The 19,209-nt window shown below is 30.5% G+C and overlaps 1 protein-coding gene across 27 annotated transcripts in view; it reads left to right on the forward strand.

Moving 5' to 3' along the window:
- The window catches only part of LOC145248863 (roundabout homolog 2-like), an 837,477-nt gene that overhangs the window by 817,104 nt on the left and 1,164 nt on the right, over positions 1–19,209 (forward strand). For 18 of the 27 annotated variants that reach the window (XM_080110589.1, XM_080110605.1, XM_080110608.1 and 15 more), the window contains one exon: positions 13,417–13,518. The exons of 7 other annotated variants lie outside the window; for them this stretch is intronic. In XM_080110589.1, the coding sequence (XP_079966715.1) occupies positions 13,417–13,446 (30 nt within the window). In that variant the 3' untranslated portion in view covers positions 13,447–13,518. The remainder of the gene's footprint in view (positions 1–13,416; positions 13,519–19,209) is intronic. 2 more of the 27 variants (XM_080110607.1, XM_080110612.1) reach the window with 1 other exon arrangement.

The raw sequence follows: 19,209 nt of genomic DNA on the forward strand, positions 1-19,209 counted from the left end.
ACAGAAATTATCTATATTATGAAAAATATATATTAAAGATTCTCTCTCTCTCTCTCTCTCTCTCTCTCTTTCTCTTATATATATATATATATATATATATATATATATATATATATATATATAATTATTTCCACAATCAAACGTCGCAGCTCACAAGAGCCATAACAGCCAACAAACCGAAAGTCCAAAGCTATGTCTCTTGTGAGCTGCGACATTGCTTGACTGTGGAAATATTTATATAATCTGTCACATTTTTATATATATATATATATATATATATATATATATATATATATATATATATATATATATATATATATATATATACATATATATATATACATATATTTTTTCTGTAGAAATATATTTTCTTATAATATATACCAATCCTTATTTAAGAAGCTCAATGTAATTACAGAGCAATATAGTGAATAAGTGACAAAAACTATATTCCAAAATTTATGATGTTGACCATCTTATACTTTATTCCTTTAATTCAGTTGACATTTACATTTCTTGACAGTATCTGTTTCGTAACGTTAAATCAATCACTAATTATTATATCTATCAGTGAATATAATTTGCCCTTAACTCATCAGAAGAAATAGCAACAATCAATCCGTCAATCTGATGAGTTAAGGACAAGATAGATTCACTGAATGATATAATAATTAAGTGATTGATTTTTACGCTAGGAAACAGATACTGTCAAGAATTGTAAATGTCAACTGAATTAAAGGAAGGAATAAATTATAAGATGGTCAACATCATGAATTTAGGAATATAGATTTTTGTCATTTATTCACTATATATATATATATATATATATATATATATATATATATACTTTTTATTTGTTTTACATAGGCATTTATATGTCGCTACACATTCATGAGCATGTTTCGGTCAGCCAGTTACAAGTAACTAGAGACCTCTTCAGGCGATATTGCTTATAAAAAATCTGTCTGGACTAATCTTTTGTATAAAGCAATATCGCTTGAAGAGGTCTCTAGTTACTTGTAACTGGCTGACCGAAACATGCTCATGAATGTGTAGCGACATATAAATGCCTATGTAAAACTAATAATAAATATATCTTGCCCTACTTATTGAGCACTTTTGTATTAACTGCATTAAAACTTCATTGGTTATTTGACCCCTGGAAAATATTTAGCTGGAATTATATATATATATATATATATATATATATATATATATATATATATATATATATATATATATATATATATATATATATATATATTTAAATAAGGGAGTAGTCACCAACAATGTGTATTTTTTAACATTATTTTTTAACATAATTTTATTATTCCGTGTCTTGGTTTTTCATTGAGAATTATGTTTGGATCATTGTAATAATGTTTTTAAGTCATTGAAATCGTTTTTACGCGCGTTTCAGACGTCCTGTGATACGTTTTTTTTTTTTTTAAATAATTTCTGACGAGGACGTATCACAGAACGTCTGAAACGCGCGTAAAAACGATTTCAATGACTTAAAAACATTATTACAATGATCCAAACAGAATTCTCAATGAAAAACCAAGACACGGAATAATAAAATAATGTTAAAAAATACACATTGTTGGTGACTACTCCCTTATTTAAATATACATCTTTCTTTCGTTGGAATTTCTTAACCCATTATATATATATATATATATATATATATATATATATATATATATATATATATATATATATATATATATATATATAAATTTATACATATATAAATGAAGATAAGGAATAAAAGTTATATATAACTGTATGATATCATCAGAACAATGAGGAATAATTAAGGGGGAAATTAGGAAAAAAATCTCTTTATGCCATGGCATTTCGAAGCTAAATGCTTCTCATCAGAAGAGGAGAAGGACCAAAATTATACAAAATGCAAATGTAAAAAAACTGATATAATAACATTTAGATATAAAATGAGAATGAAGAAATAGGATAATATGGTAAAAATAATTAAACGTAGGTACAATATATAAGGGTAAATCGGAAGGGTAGTGTATATGTAGGTAATATTTTTTTAAAAAATTACTCCTATATATTTTACTTATCTTTAATTATTTTTTGCCTATTCAAAATTATGCATATGAAGTAATCTTCAAAGAATTCACATTTCAGCCTGGAATATACATTCAAAATAAAAATAAAAAATTCAGCCTGGAATATACATTCAAAATAATAAAAAAAAAAATTCAGCCTGGAATATACATTCAAAAAAAAAAAAATTCAGCCTGGAATATACATTCAAAATAAAAAAAAATTCAGCCTGGAATATACATTCAAAAAAAAAAAAAAAAATCAGCCTGGAATATACATTCAAAAAAAAAAAAAAATTCAGCCTGGAATATACATTCAAAAAAAAAAAAAATTCAGCCTGGAATATACCAGTATTCATTGCTTTGGATGTTTCTGTATCTTCATTCATTCAACCATGGAATATCCTTTTCATATAATTATTTTGGATTTAATTTTAAAATAAATAAAAAATATATATATATAACTACGTATTTATTTATTTTGCTAAAAACATTTCCTCCAATGAGATGAGCCATTCGTTGAAAATCCATGGATTACGGAAAAAACTTTAATATTTCATATTCTTATGAAACAATAAATTTTAAAATTTTCACACACGCACACACGCACACACGCACACACACACACGTGTGTATATATGTATAAATTCGCCTTTTTTAAAAAATAGAATTGACCAATCATCTAAGACAAGATTCAAGCAAGCAAGGACGCCCAGGCGGTCTACAGTTTTACAATTATATATATATATATATATATATATATATATATATATATATATATATATATATATATATATAATATGATTTGATATATATATATTATATATATATAGTAATGAAAATGTATATGATAATTAAGCTACACAGAATATTCCGCATTTTATTCTCGTGAGAATTCGTCAGGCTTATGCCTGAGCATAAGCTGAGGAATTCTCACGAGAATGAAACGCGGAACATTCTGTGTAGCTTAATTGCCATATATATTTTCATAACTTACTACCTAGCTCTACCTATGTATTGAGCACTGTTAAAGTAAATACTGAAAAATTTACACATAAAATTATATCTTCATATATTAATTTATGTGATTGATTAAATGAAGTAATCATTATATATATATATATATACATATATATATATATACTAGCAAAAGTACCCGTCGTTGATTGGGTTCAAAAACAGCCTACAGAAAATGGACTCTGATTTATGAAAGTATGATAGGTTATGAAAAGGAAGGGTTGTAAAGAGATAGCTGCGAATTTGGGGGTATCAAAACCAAAGCAAAATATGATGAAAGTAAAAATAAAATGGATAAACGTCATAATTTATTGTACCATACCTGTTCACATTGAAACACTTATCACAATATTCTGTGAATCTATATTAAAAAACTTTATTAAACTTTGTGACATATTTCCATTCTATGAAGGTCAGGTGCGAACGAACACCCCATAATTTTATTATACCATATTTCTTCAAACTGAAACATAATTATCAAAGTATACTTACGCAGATAGATATGAAAAGTCTTTATTAAAGTTTGTGCCTATTTCCATTCTATGGAGGCCAGGCGCGAACTCTATTTAAGTTAAAACATACTTATCAAAGTATTATTATGTACATCTATATAAGAAACACTTGTAAACGTTTTTTTTTGATTTTTGATTTTTTTATTTCCATACTTTGTGGACCAGGCACGTACGCAGACCCCACAATTTTAATGAATCATCATTATGCCAGATCAAACATATCCATTCCTGTGTCTCGATACACCTTCTATCATTATATGTAATCTGTTTTTTTAAAATAGTCAACCATATAGGAGCCTATTCGTGACCAGACACACACACAGACGTTCAGCTTTATATTATAGAAGATATATATATAAAACAAGGTGGTGTAAAAAAAAAAGCAAAATATTTGAACAGTTAAATAAAGCATTTACTCGACATTCTGATGCTTTTAAATCATACCAATTTAACCAAAGTAGATTAATAGAAACGAGTAGTGTATAACATACCTAAAAATGTATATATCTGAACAATACATATAGGATGATGTTAAAAAATGTATATATCATTTTATTTTTTATTTTATACATATTTTTATATACAGTGCCCCACAAAAGTTTACAATATGCATTTGAAACTGTCAGTTTTTGTATTTCTAGTTTGCAAATGGTAATGAAACTTTTTATAAACATAGAAACTAAGATACGAACAGTGGGAAAAACAAAAACAAACAATTTAACACAACGCGAAAAGAAAGCTCAATAATTAGCACCGCAAAAGTTTACAACACATTTACAAAATAATATCTAGTATTTTATAGCATAACCATTATTGTTGATTACAGCATGCAGACGTTTTGAGTAATCTCCTACGAACTTCTTACATGTGTCTTGTGTTTTTTTATTCCATTCTTCCACACAAATTCTCTCTGATTCTCACAGATTTGAAGATTCTCTTCTATGGACCCATAATTTCAATTCTCCCCATACATTCTCTATAGGGTTGAGATCAGGAGATTGACTAGGCTACTTTAATACATTCCCTTTATTTGAATGAAACCAATTTTGTGTGAGATTCAAAGTGTGTTATGGATCCTTATCTTGTTGAAAGATCTAGGCCTTCAGGTCAAAATCAAAGTGTAGTATCTGTTCCGGCAGATACTGCAAGCAAAGACCATATGTGGGGGAAACCCCACATATAAGACCTTGGTCAATGTAGGGGCAACCCTTCATACCAATTGTCACTATCCAGCTCCCCTACTCCCCGGGGAGTTGGTTCCCATTTCTCCTTCACTCTTCACTTCAAAAATCGGCCTTGTGCCTAATTTGCTCAGTGGGGGAGCAAATAAATACCTCAAAGTGTAGTATCTGTTCTGCACTTCAATTTCTTGTTTTCTGTCGGTGGAGGAGATATCCTTCACGACTGAGATAATTTTTATTTTTGTTCCTTTTCTCCACATTAAAAAAAGACCCTGGTGTCTAACTCTGTCCCGTGGGGAGACATTGTAAATAGGAACTTCACACTTTCCTTAAAGTTTTTCTCCAAGATACTCCTATAAAATGCTCCGTTCATTTTTCCTTTCCCACTTCCTTTTCCACTTTTCCTACACCGCCTGCACTAAAACAACCCCAGATCATAATGGATCCTCCTCCAAATTTTATTGTTGGAATGGCGTTTTTTGACTGATATTGAGTACTTTTTTTTTTCTCCAAAACTTGTGAAAAAAAATTTCAATTTTTGTTCAGTAAAACAAAAGTTATGATGAATTTACTGATGTTCAAAATTGTAAAAAAAAGATGTAAGAAGGTGAGCGACATTTTCTATGACTGGTTTCCATAGCAACCACATCGCTTCAGCAACTACTGTTGCTATCAATTCACCACTCTTGCGAAAAGAGAAGTAACAAGTGAAACAGAGAGAATGAAAGCACGAAAGGGAGATAATTGGGTGATTTTATTGAAAGCAGACGAGTGCCATACATTGTTATTTTGGATTTAATTTTCAGTTTATGTGCTAATGAAATAAATAAAAAAATATATATATATAACTACGTATTTATTTATTTTGCTAAAAACATTTCCGCCAATGAGATGAGCCATTTGTTGAAAATCCATGGATTACGGAAAAAACTTTAATATTTCATATTCTTATCAAACAATCATCATTTATGGGGGCAAAAAAATAAGATGTTATATTTAGAGGGGAGGGGAATAGGGCTCAAGACGTTTCCACAAAAGCCAAGTCAATTCACGATGATTCCTTAAACATTAATAAAGCATGAAAAAAAGTAATAAATATGTGAATATTTAAGAAGGCTGATAGCCATGTAGTATACCAGGATGGTGAAGTGACATGACATATGAACAAAAATAGATAACCAAAGGCAGTATTTAAATTACAAATCTTCTTATATTTTTCAAAATATATTTCGCATATACAGGGTGGTCAAAAAGTCAGGTAACATGTTAAAGGTAGAAAAAACAATATGATCCATTATAATCTCTATTCGTTTAATATTATTTGTTTAAATATTTGAGTGTAATATTAAACTACCCCTCCTGATTTCTGGCTTTGGGGCTATGTAAAGGATAGCGTTTATGGCAAGAAGCCTGATACAATAGCGTCTTTAAAGTTATTTATTGAAGAGGAGATTGCGCGGATATCAGCTGACATGATTACATGTGTTACACAATCAGTGGTTAATCGCTTCCAGCGATTGATAGAGAGAAATGGACGACAATTAACAAAATAAACATATTTCATGTTTGTTTCATTTTATATTTCAATGTATAGTACTTAAATATACATGTATTGCTAATATCGTTTTTCTGACTTTTTGACCACCCTGTAAATGAGTACATTTGGAATTGCTGTTAAATATGATGTAATGTCTTTGATAATTTGGAGAGAAAAACCTCTCTTTTTCAATAAGAAAACAAACCAAAAGTATGCCTTAAAAATAGAACAAGAATAACAAATGCAATGTAGCTGTCATGCAGACGAATAACAGTAATAAATGATCTCATTTTATATTTTCTATCTAGAATATTCTATAAAATAAAATATTTAAAAAAAAAAAAAAGAAGTATTCAAAAAGAGTTGTCTCCCCTTGTTTAAGATTTTCATCCACCTAACTTTTGAATTCAGAATTGAAGTTCAATCAATAACAATATTGTATATCTTATAAAAATCCTTAAAATATTTGTACGAGGTATCCCCAAATGATCTGACAAATTTGTAGGTAAAAAAAAATTAAATTAAATTAAATAACAATTAAATAAAGAAAAAAATTTTTTTTTTTATTTTGTAAATGTACGTAGAATACCTTTTCATTTTTATTTTTATTTTTTTTACATAGGCATCACCACTTATCAAGGCCCAGAGGCCACTCGAGGATAAGGGTTAAAGAGTGTACAGTAGAAATTGGACAATATAGTAATCATTAGTAATGGAAATTAGGTAAATTTTTAAACTTATATGGAACGGCTCATCAAAAAGTTGTTTACATTAGACTTGAAGACAACCATATTGTAGTCAGCTGGAAAGCAGGAAAACGGAAGACAATTCCATAGGCGTGCAGTTCTAAGAAAGAAGCTTTGTTCATGGAATCTACGTTTAGGTTTGGCACAGATAAAGAGTGGGGGGAATTATTGATAGTGCTTTCTGCTAGACGGGTGTTTCTTGTGAAAGTTTGGCGAGGGGGACCATAGATTGGAGCTCAGTCAAGCACCTACGATGAAAATAACAATAAAGCAGAGACAAACTCGCAACATCTCTTCTGTGAGACAGAGGTTGCAGGGAAGAGAAAAGGACATCCCCTACGAGGCTACGAAGTCTATTTTGAACTCTATCAAGGATGGATAAGTCCTTTCTGGCAGCTCCTGCCCATTTGTAGCGACAGTACTCCATCCTTGGACGTATCTGGCTCTTATATAGATAGAGAATTGCATCAGCAGTGAGATATCTACTGGATCAATAGAAGGATCCTACCATTTTTCCAGCGGCCTTGGCAACAGATTTAATGTATGTGTTCCATTTAAGATCAGGAGTAAAGGTCAAGCCCAGAAGCTTGTCAAAACATGAGGCCTCCCTAAGACGAGAGCCATCCATTTCAATTGATGTCAGACGGGTTAATTATTCATTTATATGTGTATTCATGCAATCTTTTTAAATTTTAGAACAGCCTTATGAATTGGACTGTTGTGGTGATATTGGTTGGCCCGCAAGATCGCCTGCTCTAAACCCCTGCAGTTTTTTCTTGTGGGAATATTTGAAGTCAAAAGTATCCAGCCACCGCCCTTGATCTCTTGAAGAATTCAAAATGAGCTATTCGTTCTGAAAATGCTGCTATTCCATTCGAAATGATCCATTAAGTTATTGAAAACTTTCGTGGTGTCTACAATCGTGTGTCAACAATGATGGGAAACATTTGGCCGATTTAATATTTAAATCTGTGTGAAATAAAATGGCATTCTACGTACATTTTAAAAAGTACAAATATATTTTTCTTTATTTGAGTATTATTTATTTTTTTATTTTTTATTTTATTTTATTAATTATTTTTTATTTTTGTTAATGTGTCAGATCATTTTGGGACACCCTGTATAAACAGATTCCTTCTGTTAACCCAACTAACTGAAAATGGCACCCCTGTAAAAATATTTACAGCAAGAACTCGTCTGTATTCTTTAGATTATTCGGACTACTCTTCCCATCTTGTGTTATTCTCACAACGTTTCGACCGATGCAACCTCCTTCTTCAGTTATATCTTGTCAAACTTAGAAATCTTTCTGTCAGACTTGGGAATTCGCACAGAACTTCGAACAGAACCCTTTATTTGCTTCACAGGAGGAGATAGCATGCTCTTACTCCGTCAAGCAAGGATGGAGTACTGTTGCCACATTTGGGCAGGAGCTGCTAAAAAGGACTCATCCTACCTTGATAGAGTTCAAAATAGACTTCGTAGCCTCATAGGAGATGTCCTTTTCTCTTCCCTGCAACCTCTTTCTCACAGAAGAGATGTTGTGAGTTTGTCTCTGTTTTATCGCATGAGCGAGAAGACTTCCTAATCTATTTGAATTGTGTTCTTAGTATCACCGGCACTGAGAATTAAGCCTTCAACCTCCAGAAGAGGAACTGAATTTTACTTAGTACTTTATCAGTAGGGCTATGACAACAGCATATTCTTATCATTGTTTTGACTCTCGAGTATATAGTATATATCCGATACAGTTAGACACCGTTAATCAATCGAGAACCACATCACTCTATATGTAAGCATGTAAGATATTAAGGGATACACACTCGAGAGTAAAAACAATGAAAAGAATATGCTGTTGTCCTAGCCTTAATTATCGGTTATACTGTGGCGTAACGGATAAAGTACTAAGTAAAAAAATTCCAAATAATACAAATTATCAATCCTCATCTCAAAAATTTAGAAGCATAAGCACTCGTCTGTCTGCAAAAACTTTAAATAAGTTTTCTTTCTCCCACTGTGTTCCTGAAGCTAAACGGAACTTCCATGTTCAGCAAAGTTTCTTTCCAAGAACTGTAACGTTGTCTAGAAAGCAACACGTTGTAGCCTCAGTCGCAAAGTAGACAAAGTATAGAAAATAACTTCAACTCATTTTTTTTTTTATATACGACATTTATATATATTTAATTAATTGGAATGCTTATTGAGATGAGTATTATTTATTCATTTATTCATTGCAGACTATAATCCTCATCTAATTCTCTTTTTAATGAGATTCCTAAAGTTATGTCTAAAGTTATGCATCGCATTAAAAAGGAAATTCTTTTTAATGGAATCCCTAAATCTATGTATACCATTAAAAACATTTTTTTTTTACCTATTAAAAATGGTTAAGCCATATCTCTTTTGTAACCAATATTCTTTAATAAAAAAAAAAAAAACATGGTGGTAAATAATAACTTTCGTTATATATATATGTGTGTCAGTGTAGTTACTGGTGTTACTAGATTAGACAGTCTGACGATACTGGCCTCTTGACCTAAAGTGCACCAGCTTTGTCAACATTACGGAATGTGATTCTTTAATTAATTTTTCCAATTAAAAATAAGTATGATGTAATTAATTTCCACATGAATTGTGAATCCCAAAGAAAATTGGTTGAGAAGCAACTAGTAATGTTACTAGAAGCTCTCAGTCTTTCCCCGTCCCCCCTAAAGGATCTCATGGGCTCCCTATACAATAAGTTTGTCTATCGCCCACCTGAAGTTTTGTAACGCCCCCTCCCCCACCCTGGTGGACGGTATGGACCCCATTTGGGAATCCCTGATTTTAAGCATAATATTAACACCTAACTGAAGATATAAAAAAAAAGTAAAATAATTTATTGAGAGAAATTCTTGTAGATATATTATTCAAGTAGATATATTATTTAAACAAAGGGTTATAATGATTTTTATAATTTGTCTACATTTCAAGTACCGAATACAAAGTAGAAAAAACGATGACAAATTGCCGTTAGAGATTATTTAAAAGAAAAATAAAGTAATTTAAAAAGAAAACTATTGAAAGAAAATTTGATGGAAATATAAAAAAATATAGGATATAATAGTTTAAAGCAGAAAATAAAAAGAAATAATAAAACATTTCATAAAAGACGCAAGTCATCTACAATAAAATAAAATTAATAATAATATAATAATAATCTCTACTTAAAAGGAACTCTGTGTGTGTGTGTGTGTGTGTGTGTGTGTGTGTGTGTGTGTGTGTGTGTGTGTGTGTGTGTGTGTGTGTGTGTGAAAATTCGTTTCCTATGGACTCCTAAACAGCTGGGCCGATTTAAAAAAAAATATATATATTGAAAGAAAATTTGATGAAAATATAAAATATTAGATATAATAGTATAAAGCAGAAAATAAAAAAAGAAATAATAAAAAATTTCATAAAAGATGCAAATCATCTACAATTAATTATTATTAATAATAATTTCTACTTAAAATGAACTCATTTCCACACAAGTGAGATAGGTTTTGTATTGGAATCGATAAGTATCTATAATCGAAAAGATCCAATGAAAGAAGGAACAGGCGATTTTGACTAAAGTTAACGCCGTATACAGTCTAACATCACAAGTGCATTTGAGAAGTTTTATTATCGCATAAGCAGAAAGGCCCGGCATATAAAATCAACAGTAGGTTCTTTTCTATGACAGGGCCGCGTTTGAAATGAATGCTTTTGTTTAAAGCACAGTTGAACCATGATACTTGATATTTGCATTTTAAACTTTAATTCAATCCATGATATAAAATAATTTTATAAAATCAACAGTAGGTTCTCTACAGTGCAATGTAGATTAAAATGCATTGTAGATTAAGTAACTGTGGGGAGGATTAAAAAATGAGTGATTTCACCGACTTTGATAGCAATGAAATATGTGAGGGTGAAACATTCGTTAGTCCTCATTCAATCCCGGGCAATGTCAGGTCTCCCTGCTAATAATAATAATAATAATAATAATAATAATAATAATAAAATAAATGAATAAAAGTGTAGTGTTGGCATTGATGAGCACCACACCAAATAGTTGAGAAGTGTCAAGGAAGATTGGAAAGACCAGGGAGAGAAAGCACTGCGCAGACCTCCATTGGGAACTGGAATCTTGAGGAGACTTTTTGCCACCCAAATTCCATTGAAGACCAATGGTCATTGCCAGCAAGAAATCAATGGCAAACGGCTGCTGCGATGATGCAGATTCATTTGCAAATATTATCAAAAGAGATAGAGAGTACTGGAAATCTGGGGAGACTTGTTGTCATTCAGACTCCAGGGAATACCACTGGATGTTGTCAGTGAGTACTCTCTGATGATGGTTTTTGTGAGGACTTCTGGTGAGTAAAAAAGAAAACGAAAAAATAATAACAACAACGAAATAAAGAAATAAATAATATGATGATAATAATAATAATAATAATAATAATAATAATAATAATAATGATGATGATGATGATGATGATGATGATAATATAATCTATATATTAATACGATAGTGTGTATATTATTTTCTGCTTACATCCGGGTCGTCTAATTATTATGTACTTCCATTTCTTGTCATAAATAATTTTCCCAAGAATTCTTCATAAGTTTTGATTTTGGTTTCGATTATAGCTGATAGCACTCCAGTAATCTATTTTTTTATAAATAATTTTATCAAGAATTCTTCATAAGTTTTGGTTTTGGCTTTGATTATGGCTGAAGGAACTCAAGTTATATATATATATATATATATATATATATATATATATATATATATATATATATATATATATATATATATATTTTTTTTTATTTTTTTTTTCATAAGTTTTTATTTCAGTTTCGATTCAAGCTAATGCACCCAAGTCATATGGACATATATTTTTTTTAATCGCAACTTTATAATATATACAAATCGATAGAACATTAATTCTATGATAATATATACATATATACGAAATCTGCAAGAATTAAGATATCATATTTAAGCGTACTTTACGACCGGGCTTTGCCGGGCGTTCGTGCTAGCTTAAATAAATACTTTTTTATTTAACAAAAAAGCTACAATAATATCAGAGCGTCACCATTTACACTGAACATCTACAGAATGCCAAGATCAATATATTACATATGAGTCCTCTGTGGAATTTCCACAGGTCCCGCTAGTTAACTAATAATTAAATAAGAATTGAATAATCAAAAAAGATGAAATAATAATTAAGATTAAAATGAGTGAGAAATATAGAATTCCATATAATCCATCTCTCAAGAAGAGCAGAAAGTGTATCTTGGGTTTACTTTTGGCAGCTGTATAATTCTTGCTTCCCTTATTTTGTCCTTTAGTCCTCACATTCCAGGAGCAATGTTTCTGACAAAGAGGGAAGAATTGCTGTGATTTGGGTCAGTATTGTATTCCATCTAACACTTAGCGTTAGCAAGTTTTTGACGTTGAAGTAATATTTTTTTAGCTTCTTAAATCAAGTGGTTTCATGCGTTGTCTGGAGCGATTTTCATTAAAAACAAAAGACAATTGAGAGAACAGATCAACCGCCTCCTGAATATTCGTAGACTACTTTGAAAAGAACATAAAAGAATGTCGGAAAGGAAAACAGGAACACGTGACCTGTTATACATTGATCGAAATATCTTAAAAGAGGTAAAAACAGAAAAAAAAGAACATATCCATGGCATGGAGTGACTACAAAAAAAAGTGTATGACAGAATCCCTTAATCATGGATAATTGAGTATTTTTATTAAGTATTTCCATTAAGTATTTCCATTAAACATTTCCATTAAACATTTCCATTAAGTATTTCCATTAATCACGATCATACATGAAAGACTAACACAAAACCTAAAAAGACGTATATAGATTGGATGACGCTAACAACTACGTTAATTCTAAAAGACTCAAAGAAAGGAACGATTTTAAGCAACCATAGACCAATAACCTGCATAGCAATCGTGTAGAAAATCTTAACAGCACAGTTGGATATAAGGAGAGTAGAAAGTAGATCTGCAGTTTACTTTCGGCAGCTGTGTAACTCTCGCTTCCCTTATTTTGTCCTTTAGTTCTTACATTCCAGGAGCAATGTTTCTGACAAAGAGGGAAGAATTGCTGTTTTTTGGATCAGAATCTATTCCATTTAACACTTACCGTTGACAAGTTTTTTTTACCTTGAAGTCTTATTTCTTTCTTTAGCTTGTTACATCAAGAGGCTTCATGCCTTGTCTGAAGTAATTTCCATAAAAAAAAAAGCAATAGCATAATTGCAGGAAGTGACATTTGAAACTGTTTATTCAGACTACATTCTTTGTTTCAGTTAGAAGTTCACAATGGTTCACTCAGCTAATCAATCATCGTCAGCTTATAATACAGAGCTCAGCTGTTCTGAATGAGTACAAAGAGAACTGACTTACTCCTGGTCTGTACATCATTTAATATTCTATATTATTAGTTGTTTGGATGTTATCAGGTACCAAGGAGTATCACAAGATCACTTGAAAAAAGAAAATTACAAAAAAAAAAAAATACAAATTTTTTCAGTAATTTCTTAGCTCAACTGATCAGCAAAAAAAAAAAAGAAAACAATTCAATCAATAAAGTGATTCTTCTGTTTTATTTTGAACGCTGCGATATTCCAAGTTCACTAAGTACGAAACATCCAAACAAACCGTGAGTACTTAAACCATTGTTTCTGAGACAACGTCATATTCAACAATAAAACAGCTAAAAAATTCACCATACGTTTTTGGAATCCAATTTTTCACATTCTGCCGGTGACAAATTTCCAAGTTCATTTCGGTTTGAACTCGTCTGTAATTATGAAATTTAATTTGATCAAACTTGGATCAGAGCTGACAAAATTGAATCATCTACGTCCTCAAATTATCTTAAACTAATTGATCAAAGTAATGAGTACAGAGAGAACTGACTTACTCCTGGTCTGTACATCATTTAATATAGTATATTATTAGTTGTTTGGATGTTATCTAATACCAAGGAGTATCACGAGATCACTTGAAAAAGAAATTTACAAAAAAAAAAAAAAAATTTACAGTAATTTCTTAGCAATCAACCAAAAAAGGCAATTCAATCAATAAAGTGATTTTTCTGTGTTTTATTTTGAACACTGTGATATTCCAAAGCACGAAACATGCAAACAAATTGTAAGTACTTAAACCATTGTTTCTGGGACAACGTCACATCGACAACAAAACAGTTACAAAATTCACCTTTTTTGCGTAATTTTTTAAATCCATTTTTACATATTTCCAAGTTCATTTCGGTAGAATTCATTTTAAATTATGAAATTTAAACTGATCAAACGTGAAATTAAGATCAAAGCTGCCAAAGTCGAATCGTCCAAGTCCTCAAGCTTATCTGAAATAATTGATCAAATGAGATCAAAGCAGTAAAAAAAAAATAATTAAAGCCATATCTATTGATTTAAATTATTAACTTAGAAACTTTATTCAATTTTAACCATAGTTTCAGTTGATCTCGGTGTTAAAACTAATTAATTGGTTCATTCTGTCAGCGCTCAGAGTACAATGGGTTAAGAAAAAAAAAAATGAATCTTTGTTAAAGTGTCTGTGCTTATGTTATTTTTAAATCTTTTTGTTAAAATTTTTTTTTTTCTGGACCTCATATTCTGAAACGAACTTTCTTTATTATTCACTCAAATCAAACATGGAGATTGATAGCAAAACGATGCAGAAAAAATATTACACTTTATTTTGTTGATTTTTATATGAGAATAAACCTATTGTCTGCAGTTGATGATAAAGATTTCTTTTCAAAGCTGATGGCATATAGAAAAGATATCCCGAAAGATCTAAAAAAAAGGAATAACTCCATCATGTTCAGTCAGACGTGTCTAAATATATATATATATATATAACTACTTAATTTACTCACATTAAATTAATATACGAAAGTATAGATTTATGCGTAAAGTTTAAGTATTTACTTCAAAAGTGCTCAATACGTAGGTAGAGCTAGTTAGTAATTTATAAAATATATATTGCGATTAAGCTACACTGAATATTCTGCGTTTCATCCACTCTAGCGCCTGAACAGTCCTAGAGTGGATGAAACACGGAATATTCAGTGTAGCTTAATTGCCATATATATTTTATAAATTACTATGCGCATATATATATATATATATATATATATATATATATATATATATATATATATTGAATGAATGACAAAAATTTATATTCCAAAGTTCATGATGTCGACCATCTTATAATTTATTCCTTTAATTCAGTTGACACTCACAATTCTTGACAGTATCTGTTTCATAGCGCAAAATCATTCACTTAATTATCATATCAATCAGTGAATCTATTTTGCCCTTAACTCATCAGACGAAATAGCAACAATCAATCCATCAAAAAGAAATAAAGTGCGTTTTGACATGATTAAAAATCCGAAAATTAGAAGAGAAGCTGTAAATACCTTATAATATGTTTCGATTACGATATTTTGAATCCTGTCATGGGTGTAATCATGTCAAAACGCACTTTATTTCCTCCTGATGGATTGATTGTTGCTATTTCTCCTGATGAGTTAAGGGCAAAATAAATTCACTGTAATAATTAAGTGATTGATTTTGCGCTATGAAACAGATACTGTCAAGAATTGAGTGCCAACTGAATTAAAGGAATAAATTATAAGATGGTCAACATCATGAAATTGGAATATAAATTTTTGTCATTCATTCAATATATATATATATATATATATATATATATATATATATATATATATATATATATATATATGACACGTCTGATTGAACACAATAGAGTTATTACTTTTTTAGATCTTTCGGGGTATCTTTTCTATTTGCCGAGCAGTCTTTTTAATTTCAGCAGGCATATTATATAGAATGGCGCCCAGAAGTTGTTGGTCGGCCATATTTTTCTCAGTGCATCCGATCATCATCTGGAGCAATTGTTGTTTTCTTTTCCTTTGAGCCTTAATGTATTTATAATTTTTTTTTTTAATCTCTTCTATATAATATGCCTGCCGAAATTAAAAAGACCACTCGGCAAATAGAAAAGATATCCCGAAAGATCGGAAAAAGGAATAACTCCATCGTGTTCAATCAGATGTGCCTAAATAACGACTTGCAGCCAAAATATATATATATATATATATATATATATATATATATATATATATATATATATATATATATATATATATATACCGAAAGTAAACATATCAAACCAAAGAATCCTTTACCTCGCACTCATTTTATTTTCTTATTAGTATAATATGGTTTACACATGTTTCACTGAATAGTTCAATGAAACATGTGTAAGACGGATTATACTAACAATAATATAACATGAGCATGATGTAAATGTGTATTTGCTTTGGTATGTTTATTTCCAATATATATATATATATATATATATATATATATATATATATATATATATATATATATATGCTCTGAAGGTGTGAATTCATTTTTATTGGCAATTTGGAAAAATAATTTATTGAAAATAAATAATAAAAGTATATATTTCTTTATAATTAATAGTATATATATATATATATATATATATATATATATATATATAGTGAACTACATTGAGCTTCTTAAATAAGGATTGGTATATATTATAAGAAAATATATTTCTACAGAAATATATATATATATATATATATATATATATATATATATATATATATATATATATATATAAAAGTGAAAATGTGTGTGTGTGTGTGTGTGTGTGTGTGTGTGTGTGTGTGTGTGTGTGTGTGTGTGTGTGTGTACATTTCTCTACTAAATAACTCTGTCAATTTTCGGTCTACAGACTCGAAATTTGACATAAAAGGTATTGAAATTTGGGAAAATCTTTGTAATCAGGTTTCGGCCAGAAATTTTGCTGTCAAAGTTCAACGATTTGACCTTTGAGAACTCTACCAAACTCCTACGCCAATTTTGGGTATAAACAGTTGAAATTTCAGATATAGGTTACTTGGACATTGATCTAACTTTATAATTTGGTTTCAGTAAATGTTAAGGGGTCAAAATTGGGGTCAAAGTTTAAAAAAATTTGACGTTTGCTGTCTCTACCAAATTTTCTCTATGGTAGTAAAGGAAGCCTTTTATATAGAAAGGTATTACCATACATATTCTTACATTTTAATTTATACATATGCACATAAAGTTATGAACAGTACATAGGGCCTGAGCAAAGCCGGGCGGAACTGCTTATATATATATATATTTATATATATATATAACTACTTCATTTACTCACATAAAATTAATATACGTAAGTATAAATGTATGCGTAAAAACTTTAAGTATTTACTTCAAAAGTGCTCAATACATAGGTAGAGCTAGTTAGTAATTTATAAAATATATATGGTGATTAAGCTACACTGAATATTCCATGCTTCATTCACTCTAGGACTAAGCCTAAAGAGTCCTAGAGTGGATGAAGTGTGGAATGTTCAGTGTAGCTTAATCGCTGTATATATTTTATAACTTACTATATATATATATATATATATATATAGGGAGAGAGAGAGAGAGAGAGAGAGAGAGAGAGAGAGAGAGTTTTGTTTTCCATAAAACACATCTGTTTCCCATGACTCACTTTGTATATAAATGACAAAAGTCTATACTCCAAATTTCAAGATGTTGACCATCTTAACATTTATTTCTTTAAGTATGTTGAAATGCATGTTTCTTGACAGCACCTGTTTCGCAAAGTAATTCATTTAATTATTATGTAAATTTTTAAATTTATTCGGCCCTCAACCCACCAGAAGAAAAAAAAAAAAGGAACTTACCAACTTTACAAGAAAATAAAGGAATATGGGCATGATTACAAAATCCGAAAGTTGGAAGAGAAGTTGCAATTATTTTTCAATTTTTTATGCCATCTTTGAATTCGGATGAGTTAAGGGCAGAATAAAAATACTGTCAAGAATTGTGCGTTTCAATGTACTTAAAGAAATAAACGTCTTGAAATGTGGAATATACACTTGTGTCATTTATTTGTATATGCTCTGTAGTTATGTTGAGCTTTATGAATTAAAGGATGGGTATAAATAAAAGGTGAAATATAATTGAATAAACATATTTACCCATAAACAGATGTATATATATATATATATATATATATATATATATATATATATATATATATATTACACTTATCAAGGCCTGGAAGCCACTCAGGGATAAGGGTTATTGCATGTACAGTAATCAATGGGATAGTATCGTAGTAATTGTTAGTATTGGAGATTTGATAAAGGGTCTTACTTAAGGGCGCGGTTCATCAGGAATTTGTTTATGTTGGACTTGAAGACATCCAGGTTGTAGTCAGGAGGGAAACAAGCAAGCGGAAGAGAGTTCCACAGGCGTGCACTTCTAAGAAAGAAGCTTTGTTCATGGAATGTACGTTTTGATTTAGGCACAGATAAAGAGTGGGGAAAATTATTATCAGTGGTTTCAGCTTAACGGGTGTTTATCGTGAAAGATAGGCGAGGGGGGAGACCAGAGATTGGAGCTCAGACGAGCACTTGCCATAGAAATAACGATAAAACAAAAGCAGACTCGCAACGTCTCTTCTGTGAGAGAGAGGTTGCAGGGAAGAGAAAAGGGCATCCTCCACTAAGCCAAGAAGTCTATTTTGTACTCTGTCAAGGCAGGATAGGCTGTTTTTAGCAGCTCCTGCCCAGATGTAGCAGCAGTACTCCATCCTTGGACGTACTTGGCTTTTATATAGATAGAGAATTGCATCAGCAGTGAGATATCTTCTGCAGCAGTAGAAGGATCACACCATTTTCCCAGTGACCTTGGCAACAGATTTGATGTACGTATTCCTTTTCAGATCAGGAATAAAGGTCAAACCCAGAAGCTTGTCAAAACATGGAGCCTCCCCAAGACGAGAGCCATCCATTTCAATTGATGCCAGATGGGGATCAGAGCGTTGATGATGTAAAGATAGGAGCTTGGTTTTAGATGTATAAAAAGTAACCAGCCACCTCTTCCCCCACTGTACCACATAGGATATATTTGAGGTCTAGGCGTGGCCGCTTGCTAACAGGCAACATAAAGCTATAAATA

Source organism: Euprymna scolopes, chromosome 27 (assembly GCF_053919585.1).
Source record: "Euprymna scolopes isolate OS-2025 chromosome 27, ASM5391958v1, whole genome shotgun sequence".
NCBI classification, from domain to species: Eukaryota; Metazoa; Mollusca; class Cephalopoda; order Sepiida; family Sepiolidae; genus Euprymna; species Euprymna scolopes.